At 41.3% G+C, this 13,208-nt stretch overlaps 1 protein-coding gene across 1 annotated transcript in view; it reads right to left on the minus strand.

Moving 5' to 3' along the window:
• The window catches only part of ZRANB3 (zinc finger RANBP2-type containing 3), a 302,090-nt gene that overhangs the window by 2,824 nt on the left and 286,058 nt on the right, over positions 1–13,208 (minus strand). Inside the window, 3 exon segments of the mRNA XM_032594393.1 lie at positions 2,727–3,129; positions 4,438–4,548; positions 12,458–12,600. Coding sequence (XP_032450284.1) covers positions 2,727–3,129; positions 4,438–4,548; positions 12,458–12,600 — 657 coding nt within the window.

The following is a 13,208-nucleotide window of genomic DNA, read 5'->3' on the forward strand; positions in this document are numbered from 1 at the left end:
TGAGTCACATAATCTTTAACCACTGACCCAAGTTCATTTGTTCCTGTCATAGTGAGAGTTTAATATTAATGGCTATCACCCGGAACCTTTTTGCCATTCATCTGGGAACCTCTAAAAATTAACATGGACTGGGACAAAGTTTCTACAACAGACCTCTATCACTTGCATATCTGGAATAAACTAAGATGTCCACTTAAAGCAGCAGTATTTAGGCCAACTCACACATACACACTTTATATATTATTGGTGATGACCTACATTAAGATGTATTTTAACATTCTACCTGAGGTAGGAAAACCAGCTCACAGAATTGTAGTTTTTTAAATATGATAAAGATGAATGCAAAGATTGTTTTTATTTCCATGGTTTTGGACAAGGACAACATTAAAATCAGCTTCATGCTGCCAGCCCTGGGAACCTATGTCTCAAGTACTTTTAAGGAAGCTTGTCTGACATGTGGAGGCAGAGGAACACTGACCCCCAGTGCCAGCCCAAAAGGAGCCCCAAGAGGCAGCAAGCAGGAGCAGTAACCTCCGTCTAGCAGAGGCCGGCACTGTTAGAAGCAGTTAGACATGGCCATCTTGTGCATCAAGCAAATGACTCATTCTTAGGAAAAAAATCCATTTTGTCTGCTCTTTGTAACCAATTCTTTTACTCTGAATAGTCCCTCTTCTGACAGACTCTTGAATCCAGATGTGGTTCTGTATTCCTCCTAGTAATGCCCTGGCAAACAAATCACTTGGAGTCAGTCTTCAACATCCTAGACTGAACTCTTAAAACAATCACTCCCTCTCTGACTGGCCCTCCCCAGTATGAACCCTATGGTGCTGCTGCGCCCGGGAGCACTTTTGTTTTAGAAGTAGACTATGTTACTTCCACAGTCCCGGACAGGCTGTTTTCAAGATGTCCTGAGTCTTCTCACTGTGTGTCTTCTGGAAGCCTCCACTCTGAGGCAGCAGACAGTAACTGCAGTCTGGCTGACACCCCTGGGGTGGGTGCAGTGTGTGCCTCACCAATTAGACAAAAGGATATTTCAGGAACTCCGGGTATCATGAAGGAAGTAATTCCCTAGCTCTCAAAGTCATGGTAATTCATTTTTGCAGAAATGCTTAATTAATTAATTCTGTCATAATTTGGTGATACAAAATAAATAAAAATGTGTGATTTGACCAACTGGCAGAAATTTATCCAATATTTTAGTGGGCACAGAATGGCTCAGGAGTGATTTTTTAAAATTAAGCACACTACAAAATTACACATTTTGCTCTAGTTTGAAACTTAGGGCTGATTAGATCACATTAGAAACCAGCTGAGATTTGGAAATAAAAGTGAATATTGATGATTGTTTTCTAAGAATATTTTTTTCATAAACTGTTCTGCTAAAATTACATTTTACAGTGGAATGAACATAAATGTTTTCTTCTCATTGTAATGAACTATATTTTGGGGGCTGTTTGCCCCTGGTCATTCAATACTAACATCATGAAAAGTGACAACCAGACCATAGGTACTTCTCCATGGAATGTATCCTCTGTTAAGATCTCTCCCCAGTATAATTTAATCAGAATCTAATTAAGCTGCTATATCTTATAACTATAATTCTGGAATCAGGGGGATAGAGAAACATGTCAAATAATACCATGAGGATACAGGAAGACAAACCCATAATGTAGGAAATCCTACAGGCAAATGATCCAGTTTCTTGAACAATCAATGGTGTAAAAATGGGATGGGGTGATATAGATTAAATGGAGCATAAGAGGCATAATGAACAAATACAATGTGTGGGTCATATTTTGATCCTAATTTGAACAAAGCAACTGCAAAAAGACATTTTTGAGACAATCTGGGAAACCAAGCCTGTACTTAAAATGAAGGAATCATAACTGTTGGTGTAATAATGGGTACTGGGGTATGGGAATTTTTAAAATTTATGTATGAATTTATTGAGAGTATGAGCAGGGAAGAGGCAGGAGGGGGCAGCGGTGGGGGGGTGGTGGTGGAGAGAGACAGAGAGACAGAGACGGAGAGAGAGAATGAATGAATGAATCCCAAGCAGGCTCCATGCTCAGCACAAAACCCAATGTTGGGCTTGGTCCCACGACCCCGGGACCATAACCTGAGCTGAAATCAAGAGTCAGACACTCAACCGACTGAGCACCCAGGTACCCAGGTATGGGATTATATTTAAGACAGACAGAAAGAAAGAAAGAAGGAGGGAGGGAGAAAGTCTTTGTGGGAGATACATAATGAAAGGATTTAAGAGGAAATGAGGGGCACCTGGCTAGCTCAGTCAGTAGAGCATGTGACTTGATCTCAGGGTCATGAGTTCAAGCCTCACGATGGACACAGAGATCACTTAAAAAAAAATAAAAGAGGAAATGAAATGTTGTCTGGAATTTGCTTTAAAATAACTCCAGGAGACTCTCTCTGCCCCTCCCCTGCTCATGCTTTCTCTCTCTGTCTCAAAAATAAATACAAACATTAAAAAAAAATTTTTTTTAATAATTCCAGGAGAAAAAAAGAACTGAGGTGAGGGACAGATGAAGGCAAAATGTTGATAACTGTTCAAGGTGGGTAATGGGTATACGGGTTGATTATTCTCTCTACTTTTGAGTGCATATTTTCGAAAGCTGCTTTATTATAAAGTTGAAAAAAAGAAAATGAATCAATATTCATCACTCAATACAATGCTGCCTTCTCTCTGCCAAAGGATTATAATTTACCTGTTCTAATGGGAGCTTTGAGATCCAGGTAATATCCAGTAGAGTCTTTCTCTGACTTTTGGGAGCATCTCTCAGACGTAGAAAGAGTTCTTGTGCATTTAGGTTACATAGCTGACACACACCGTGTTCAATTTCAAATACTTTGGCTCGCAGGTAATTGTTATTAGATCGAATCCAAAACTCTTCCTGACATTTCAGAGAGCAAAACCGTGACTCCCAAGCGTTCACTTTGCACTCTTGCTTAGTTTGGCAGGTGGGTTGCTGACAGCGAAGGCAAAGTGGATTTCCTGCATTATCCACAGCTTGCAGATAGCCTTTGGATACAGAAGGCTTCACAGCGAGATCAGCTTGGGCTATGCAGGGATTTAGAAATGGGACAGAGACTCCATCATCAAGGAACTTTCTGGAAGTGAACAAAACATTGACTAAGTAATGAACACGTACACTAGTCTAAATAGTCACTACTTCATGTAACAGCCTTTAAAGTTTCAATACTGATAACCAGGGGCACCTGGGTGGCACAGTCGGTTAAGCGTCCGACTTCAGCCAGGTCACGATCTCGCGGTCCGTGAGTTCGAGCCCCGCGTCGGGCTCTGGGCTGATGGCTCGGAGCCTGGAGCCTGTTTCCGATTCTGTGTCTCCCTCTCTCTCTGCCCCTCCCCCGTTCATGCTGTCTCTCTCTGTCCCAAAAATAAATAAATGTTGAAAAAAAAAAATACTGATAACCAGTAAATGTAGGACTCATGGATTCTGTGACTGAGTGTGGAAATGAAACAGCCACAGTCAGCACTCGATGCTCCATGCCAAATGAAGGAAAGAATGATGTGTTAAAAAAATTCATTTGAATATAAATATGCTGCCTCTCTTGGGAGTTTATATATCTTCAAGTTAAACAACCAGACTTTGAAACATCTGGAGAAGTTGGAAAATGAGAAGTTAAAAAATGCTTCTTCAATCTGGGAAAGGACGGGCTAATGTAAAACCCCACTTGGAGTTGGGGCTACTGTACTCTACATGTGTTGGGCCACACACCTCACTAGGACACAGAGACCATTATGAAGCCTTCCACGACACTCTCGGGGAGCCCCTGTGGGCCTACCAGAAACAGTCACATCCGTAAAGTGACACAGCCAAGAAGCTAATGGTGTTGACAGGAACTATCAACATTAGACTTGCTAAATATGTGCCTCCTCCAGGTAAACTCTTATTTGATTTGATTCAAAATTAGAAATGACACAGGACATGCACTCAATTTATTAATTATAATTTTTAAAAATTTGTTAAGATAAAAGGAAAAGGTACATTACTCAATTATGCTGAAAAGTCCTACATGGAATTACAACAGCTGCTTGCCTTTTTTTCAGGACTGTTTGTTAGAAGTGTTAAAAGAAAAACTCTTTGTGATAGAAAAAGCTCATGACTGGGAAGCAGAGCCCAGATTAGACCTCGGGTCTCCTAGCATCTAATGGCTTTGGGCAGGTCACTTGGTCCACCTGGTCTCAGGATCCTTCTAATTTCTAAGGTGAGGACATCCTATTCCTCATAGGGTTGTTACGAGGGTGGAGGAGCTACCTGTTGTGAAATATTGGGAAAGCTTTTTCTAACCGGTAAGGTGGCCACATCAGGGTAAAGTATTATTACAAATATGCATACACAAATTTAAAGGAGTATACACGGTACTATTATGTCCTATTAGTCAATGAAACCTTACTTTGTAGAAGGGTCCTGTGGCCTGGACTCCTTTGTGATCAGACGAACATGGCCCCCATCATTCTTGACCTTGTCCAGTGAGGCTACAGCAACATCTTCTTTGGTGATGTATCTAAAACAATTACATGGTGAGTAGATTTCCTCTCTCTTCTGAGTTTCTCTATTTCATGATCACATTACTCTTTGTAAAAGCAATAGGAGAAAAAGCAAGATGGGGTCTTTATTGTGCTAATACTAAAATTAGGGCATAGAATTTTCTATCCTAACATTGGTCTCCACGTGTGGGAAAGACACCTCTGTTCCAAATTAGTTTCTTAAGATTTATTTTTCTAAGACATTCAGAGTCACTCAATATCCTTTGGACCAATTTTCACTTAGGGGATAAGAGGAGTGGGTGTAGGAATAAAAAGTGATCAAATACATGCACAACTGACATCCTTGAGTAAATACCTTGTTGAACTGTGCGGATAATCTCTCACTGCATTTTTACCTCCCTTTTGGCCTTTTCTTCAAGGTCCCTCAAATCACCTCAATCATTTATAATGGTGTATCAGCATACTCGGGTAAAGAGATTCTCTTTTTAGTTAACCAGGTTCAATAACAACTTCTATAATCCCAAGGTTGTTTCCATTATTGTCAGCCATACAGAGTTTATGGAATCTTCCACTGAAATAAAGCCACTCTTGATGTGGGATTCAGAACCTTATTACACAACACTATCAATACCACACAATGGTTTAGGGACTGGAAGTAAAGAGGAAAGTTATTCCAATTAAAGGTGACGGGGGAATTTAAGTAGGTAAAATGCAATTACCCAATTAATTCCTTCTAATTAGCATGGCCCACTTTCTCTGGTAGTTTACACTTTTGTAGTTTTTTTTTTCCTTTTTAATTAGTTTGAACATGAATTTCTTCATATTTCCAAGTACTTCCTAGTTTGCTAACTTGACAATAAAAGTTAAATCACAATGGAATGGCGCAATATTAGGTAAAATCTTAGAAATTTGCTTTTATGTTAAAGTAGATTTAAAAATCAACAGATTTTCTTGTTTTTATAAGCTATTAATGTTTTGACTAGATGATACCTGCACATATATCAAAACTCAAAAGGCATGCAATGGTGCTTATGGTGAAGAGTAAGTTTACCTTCCAGTCCCATCTCATCCCCCAAAGCTATCTCTGTGACCAATTTCTTTTGGAGAGATTTTTTTTTTTCTGCGCATAGGTTATACCTTTTATGATCTCTGTATTTTTATTGACATATAACTCACATACCATAAAAGTTACCATTTTAAAGTGTACAATTCAGTTCATTTTAGTATACTTACAAGGTTGTCCAACCAGCACCACTAATTCCAGAACATTTCATCACCCCCAGAAGAAACCTGTACTCATTAGCAGTCCTCATTATGCTTTTTACTTTTAAAAACAAATGGTAGCACACTAACCTTTATCTTGCTTTTTTTGCCTACACATATATCTCCAAGCTCTTTCCATATCAGTACACAAGGGTTGCCCTATTTCTCTGATGACTGCATGTTACTGCATTATTTGAATAAACAATATAATATGTCTAACCACCTTCTGATTAATGGCATTTAGGTTGTTCTAGTCTCTGTTATCACAATGTTATAATATCCCTACACATTACATACATGTAGAATAAGTTCTCAGAAGCAGAATTGCTGGGTCAAAGGTCTTGGGTGCTTTAAATGGGGACAGATTTTGACACATTGCTCTCTCCTTTGGGTTTGTACCAATCAATATACAGGTCCACTGTCAATGCAGGAAAGTGCCTGTTTCCTCACACTTATACTAGCACAATGATGAGGGAGTGTGGGGCAAGCTGAGGGCAAAGTACAGACTAACAGCAACGCCCCACCCCCCGCCTGGTGGGATATGTGTGATGTTCCTCGGACACTGCTGGCTGCCCAAGAATAGGGGAAAGGAAAGAGCAAATGGTTGACAGACAGAGGTCACAGTCATGCAGGACAGGAGCCTCCTTCAGTTTACGGATAACTTAGTAAACTGCAAGAAAAGCTCTAATATCACCCTCCTCAAGATATTAGGGGTGATATTAGATCAAGGGGTTTATGTGCTTGCCATGGCAATGTGGGAAACAAAGCCAAATGAAAAATTAAATTCCCTTACTGTCTACAAGTCCTTGAAATAGGCAGAGTCCCTCTAGGGGCTCAGCTGCCTCAGTGATGACACTTTGCTAGGGGCAAAAGGGAATCTAGGCCTAACATTATCCTGCCCCCAGGATCCTGTAAGTCTACTTTAACATATAAAAAATTCCTTCAGAAACTTCCTTTATCTCAACTCCCCCAAGATACACGCTGGCAATCATACTCCAAGCTTATGGCCCCTGATATACATCTGAAGGGTCTCATGACTGAGGCTTTACTAAACAGTAATAAATGGCATTTTCATAATTGCAGTTCACCCCTAAAGGTCCTGTAAACCTTGCCTCCAAAATTCCTTGGAGTCTTACATTGTCTATAACCCCCTCCCAACCTGGGGGTATATAATGAGTTGCCCGTCACAACCCCAGTGCAGCTCTTTGTGCCCACAGGCCCTGTCACCTTTTTGCACCAAAAGTCTTTTTTTTTTAATTTGTTTATGTTTATTCATTTTTGAAAGACAGAGAGAGACAGAGCATAAGCAGGGGTGGGATGGAGAGAGAGGGGGACAAAGATTCTGAAACAGGCTCCAGGCTCTGAGCTGTCAGCACAGGGTCCGAGGCGGGGCTCGAACCCACAAACCGCGAGATCATGACCTGAGCCGAAGTCGGACGCTCAACTGACTGAGCCACCCAGGAGCCCCACCAAAAGTCTTTTTTTGCATCAAAGACGTCTTCAAGAATTCTTTCTTGGCCATCAGCTCCAAACCCCACCATCATCCCAAAACCCCACCAACAAATATGTCCATTAAAAACATCTCTGCTAATGGTGATACTTATCTCATTTTGGCTTTAAATTTACATTTCTCCTATTAAAAGTAAGAGTGACTCTCTTTTCATATATTTCCATTTCTACTGGTGTGTTGTTTTTAAAGCAAAAGAAAAAAGAACCAAAGTGAATTCTTTTAGAATTCTCTAACTTGCCCTTTTGGTTTTGAAACTTCCCAGGTTCCTCCATCCCCCAATTCTTCAACCATTTTATCTCCTTGACAAAAGCACTTTCACTAAAGTATTTCAGTGGATTCTAATGAACTCAAACACTTCCTAGCTTTGAGGGGCAAGGGGATATTAAGCCTTGCCTCAGGTATTATTCAATGTTTAAAAGCTTAGAATCCTAATTCAGTAAATTTAAAAGATGCTGAGAAATCTATTCAGAGATTTAAGAACTAAAAATAACCTTTCCTACAAGAGATTTAAGCACAAAATTCTGGAAACCACAAGAAATAGATCAATCAACCCCAAAGCAGGAAGTTGGCAGCTTTTCAAACATAGTTGTGAGTTACCAACATTTAATTTTCCACTGAGGTTTGCTAGGAAGTTGATGTCAGTATACCACCTCTCAAAAGGATTATGGTAAATCTCAGTTTTGAAAAACAGAGAAAGGCGAACGTTGTCTACTAATTAGTAATTCCCAGATGGGGATGGCAGTGGCGGATGGCAAGTTTTGCAATAGAAGTATGTTGGGAAGTGGCCCTCAACAGTGAAAACGGTGCTGGGTTCTGGGTTGCTGACCTGCTTTGGGGGTCAAAATAAATAGGTGGCATCCTAAACCTAACACGGCTCCCAGAAAGGCAGGCCTACCTCTGACAAATGGGAACTCAGAAGCAGTGGCTGGTGGTCTTGGCTTCATTCACAATTAAGACTGAGCTATTCAAAAGCTAAGTGTAAACTCTGAGCTTGGATGGGTCCTGTGCACTGGTGGAAGTCAATGCAGGATAATCTGGCTGGAGATATGGCCACTGCTTAAAATCAGTATCTATTTGTCTTTATTCTAAGGCCATTCCATTTTTTCATAGAAGAATCATCTAATTTTCTGCTAGGAAGTAAAATATGCCTCCTAGAATTCTAGAAGTGAAGAAAGGGGTCTGGGGAGTGCCGGTTTTCAATATAATGCCTCTCCCTTTATCTCCACTAAGCTTGGTGTTTCCAAGGCTGGTGTGTCTCTGGTTCAGTTTCTCTAGAAAGTAAACTGGTAGGACAGGGGGAGGTCAAGGCATCCAGTGTCTACCTGCTCCTCATACAGATTTCCGATCAGTGCTGCTGTGCAGCCCCATCTTTGACACTTGCTTTCAGAGAGAGACAGTTCCTCCAAGTCACTGAGACTTGCTGGGGTTCTCCACAAGAACCGGCAAGCTTGCCCAAAGTGCACTCCTCTGCAGGTGCACAGGCTTCATTTTCATGGCTCTGCAAAGTCCATTTCCCTGAAGTCTTCCCTCTCTTCCTCTCTCTGATCAGTGACCAAAGTGTCTAGATCTACCTCCTAACACCTCTCTTCATCCTCCTTCCTCCATTCCCATTGTTCCTGTCTTAATAAAAGTGTTCAGGGGTGCCAGGCTGGCTCAGTCAGTAGAGAATGCAACTCTCGGGACTGTAAGTTTGAGCCCCATGTTGGGTGTAGAGATTACTTAAAAATAAGATCTTAAAAAAAAAGCCTTCATCTTTCCCCCTAGCTCTACCATAGTAGTCTTTTAACTTGTGTGGAAGGCAGTATCTTTAACAACCTTTCTCTAGGATTCTTGTCTCTGGTATTCAGTCCATCACTCATCTAGGTAATGTTGTAAAGGGACTTTGCAGATATAATTAAGGTTACTCATCAGCTGACCTTAAGAAAGGAAGCAATCCCAAGCATGAGAAGGATTTGACATACCACTGCTGGCCTTGAGATGTAGAACCCATGTGTTACAACTAGAAAGAAGCCTCTAGAAGCTAAGGATGCCCCCCCCCACCACCCTTCCAGCTAGCAAGAAAATCCAAGTTCTATAATCACAAGGAACTAAATTCTGTCAACAACCCAAATGAACATGGAAATGGAGTCTTCCCAGACTATCAGTTAAGAGTCCATCCAGCCGACACCTTGAATTCAGTCTTACAAATTCCAGAACAGATTCCAGAACAGTAGAGCCATCTCAGATTTCTGACTTACAGGACTGTGAGACAATACATGTCTGTTGCTTTCAGCTGCTAAGTTTGTGGTAATTTGTTAAGGCAACGATAGAAAAATAATGTACCTTGTCTCCCCACTTCAAGCCTGCTCTTTAAAAGAAAAAAAAGTTTATTTTTGAGAGACAGAGAGAGAGAGAGAGAGAGAGAGAGAGAGAAGACAGGATCTGAACCAGGCTCTGTGCTGACATTAGAGAGCCCAATGCAGGGCTCAAACTCACGAATCATGGGATCAAGACCTGAGCTGAAGTCAGATGCTTAACTGACTGAGCCACCTAGGTGCTCCTCAGGTCTGCTCTTTTTTTTTTTTTAAACGTTTATTCATTTTTGAGAGGCAGAGAGAGGCAGAGTGCAAGTGGGGGAGGGGCAGAGAGAAAGGGAGACACAGAATCTGAAGAGGCTCCAGGCTCTGAGCTGTCAGCACAGAACCGATGTGGGGCTCAAACCACCAACCATGAGATCATGACCTAAGCCGAAGTCGGACGCTCAAGTGACTGAGCCACTCAGGAGCTTGCAAGTCTGCTCTTCTGATCTCATCTCTCAAATGCTGCCAGAGCAAGCTCTTAAAAACACAAATCCGATTACTGACCATGCTGCTTAACACAAGTTTTAACTTTACTGTATCATCTATATAAAATGTTATAGATAATACCATGTGTCTGACTTTGGTTTGTATTGATTTCATGACTTTTGCTTTTATACCTGATTGGCTTTCTCAGGTAGTTCTTTAAGTGGCCATCCATGTCTGATGGAGAGGAAACAATGCGACATGTCTAGAAATGGCTGGAATGGGTTGTAAATTCAGTTAAGAAGGAAACTATGGTAATGTGAAGAGAAGACCAATACTTCAACTAAGATGGTGGCTATGACAATGAGAATATGGAGAGGACCACAAGAAGTTCTGAGAAAAGTAGCAGGCATCATGCTTTTTGTTACATACTGAGTGGGTATCTGTATGAGGGGTGTGTGCATGTGTGTGTATATATATATTATCAATGCACACATGTATTTTAAATGTATTTTTTATATAAAGTAATACACATTTGTGGGAACAATTTAAGCAGTACAGAAGAGTTTAGGTGAGTCTGAAACTGGCAGCTCATGGACAAATCGAACTAGTCAAAGGACCTTAATCGACTAATACAGCATTTTATTTTATTTTATTTTATTTTATTTTTTCTTTTCTTTTTTTTCTTTTCTTTTCTTGTATTATTTTTTTAACGTTTATTTATTTTTGAGACAGAGAGAGACAGAGCATGAACGGGGGGAGGGCCAGAGAGAGAGAGAGGGAGACACAGAATCCGAAGCAGGCTCCAGGTTCTGAGCTGTCAGCACAGAGCCCGACAACGCAGGGCTCGAACTCACCAAACGCGAGATCATGACCCGAGCCAAAGTCGGACACTTAACCGAATGAGCCCCCCCCCCAGGTGCCCCTGCAGCATTTTATTTTTTAATCTGAATTTGAATGACTTTAAATGGGTTATGCACTTTCCGATTTGCTATACTTCTACATCCTACCTCAACCTTTTCTGGTTTTACGCTTGATCTCATTTGTTCATATATGGTTCCTGCTTAGCTTTTAGTCATAGTAGTTTGTGATCCAGGCATAAAGTATAAAGTCCCTATCATCTCCACAAATCCCCTATCATATGGTCTAGAGCAAGATCCCTCAACAAGGGCACTAATGACATTTTGAAACAGATAATTGTTTAAGTGCAGTTCTGTTCACTGTAGGTTACTTAGCAGTGTCCCAGGCCTCCAGCCTCTAGATTCTCCCCATTTGTATCCCCTAATCCTAACAAAGTAAAATGCTTCCTAACACTGCCACCCTGGGGGGTAAAACTGCCCCCAGCTAAGAACTACTGTCTTAGAGAAAACTCTGGTAAGGGTTTCTATGATACCCTTGCAGACACCTTCTATGTCCGAACAGCAATTACATATAGCTGTGTCTCCATTCTTTGTTATACTTATTTTTCCCCTTCATAATTTATCACAAATACCACTCCTTATTCTCACCTATGAATATGCCATAGGCCACATTTGGAAACAGCTGAAGAGAATTTTCACTGTATAGAGTTACAAGTTGTTTGACTAACTGCACCCTCTCACATATCATGGATGGATGTTTTTCACCTGTGTGCATGGAAAAGGCTATAGACGGTAACTGATGAGATGTGAGGATGAAGGCAGATTATAGGTGTATGGAGATGGCAAGAGCTACAGGGGCTTCTGCCATGTGGCTGCTTGGTGAGGGGCTCTGAGATCTCTTCCCACACGGGAGCTGGGCAACAGAACCCTTGACCGAGAATCATTCCTCCACACCGAGGGAAGAGTCTACAGGTGGTGGGGACTGAGCTCACACAAGGGGATACCTGAGTGGGGCAGAGAGGATTCTGATGCCAAGAAAGTAAGTGTACAGAGATTAGAAAGAAACCTGTAATGATAAAGGGCAAAATAATTACACAGACATGAGACACTAAACCTTTCCTTTTACTTTGCCCCCCACCCCCCTTTGGGCGGAGGTGCGTCAATCAGAAGCAGCTTCCTTGCCGCACGGCACCCAGACCGGTGCCCTCTTCTACCAGGGGATGTCTTTCTGTTGTTCAATAGTGTCCCAGGCTTAATGGGCCACAGGACACACTGGCCTGTGACTCTGGCCTCTCTCCTGATGAGTGGGACTCATGGTGACCAATATCCTACAAACCTGATCTTTTTGAGCAGATTTGATCAGATTCACAAAACATCTAATTCTATTCCTATAAAATAAGCTACTGTTTTATGTATAATTTTCTCTTAACTCATCAGGATTTCATGAGTGGTTACATAAAATGTGTCAGACCCCCCTGTAGAAGTAACCGTGACAAAATATATAATACAAAATAAAAAAGACAACGCATACCTTTTAGTACTGTTTTGTTTGGTTTGTTGCTTTGTGATCTCCTCCAAAGCAAGAATTGGGCTACAGAACAGCTGCCCACTTTTCCTGATTATCTTTTGCTTCATGGCAGTCAGACTACTCCATTCTCGAACAAACCTCAAAATCTGGCAGAAAATGAGATAATGAAAAGCTCTAATGGCTCACCAGGCATCTTCCTTTGAAAGTAAAGCCACTTACAACATTAGAAAACTGAGGTTTTATTATATCCTCCAAATAGGCTTCTGAATGTCACAATTTAAGGCTTTCTTCAGATTGATGCCGTCTTCCTATCTTTATTGTAAAATACTGATGGCCAGTTCTCTTTCAACCCAAAGGCTCCCTAAAGACACATTTCAGGATGCCCCAGCGTATGTCCTTAATGCACATAGGGACCAACGGCAATAATGTGCCCAGTGCGACCGAAAGGGGCCCGGCTGTCAGAAGCACAAACCCAGCAGTGGCCGAGGCAGAGCTGGTCGTGGGAGCGGGGGTCTTACAGTGGTGGCAGGTTTCAGTGCAACATCTGAGAACTGCCTTGTTACCCAACTACCTAAGTTATTACAGGAAAACAGCCACCAATAAATCTGGAACATTTTTTACCAGGGTCACTATTAATCTTACTTATTAGTCATTTATATGTAACTGGCCACTTTTTGTGAATCTGAGAACCAGGATGAAATGATACCAAAGAAAATAACTCACTGCTACCTTTTCCTTTAAGTCAAGTGCAGTG

The sequence above is a fragment of the Lynx canadensis genome, chromosome C1, assembly GCF_007474595.2.
Source record: "Lynx canadensis isolate LIC74 chromosome C1, mLynCan4.pri.v2, whole genome shotgun sequence".
Lineage (NCBI taxonomy): Eukaryota > Metazoa > Chordata > Mammalia > Carnivora > Felidae > Lynx > Lynx canadensis.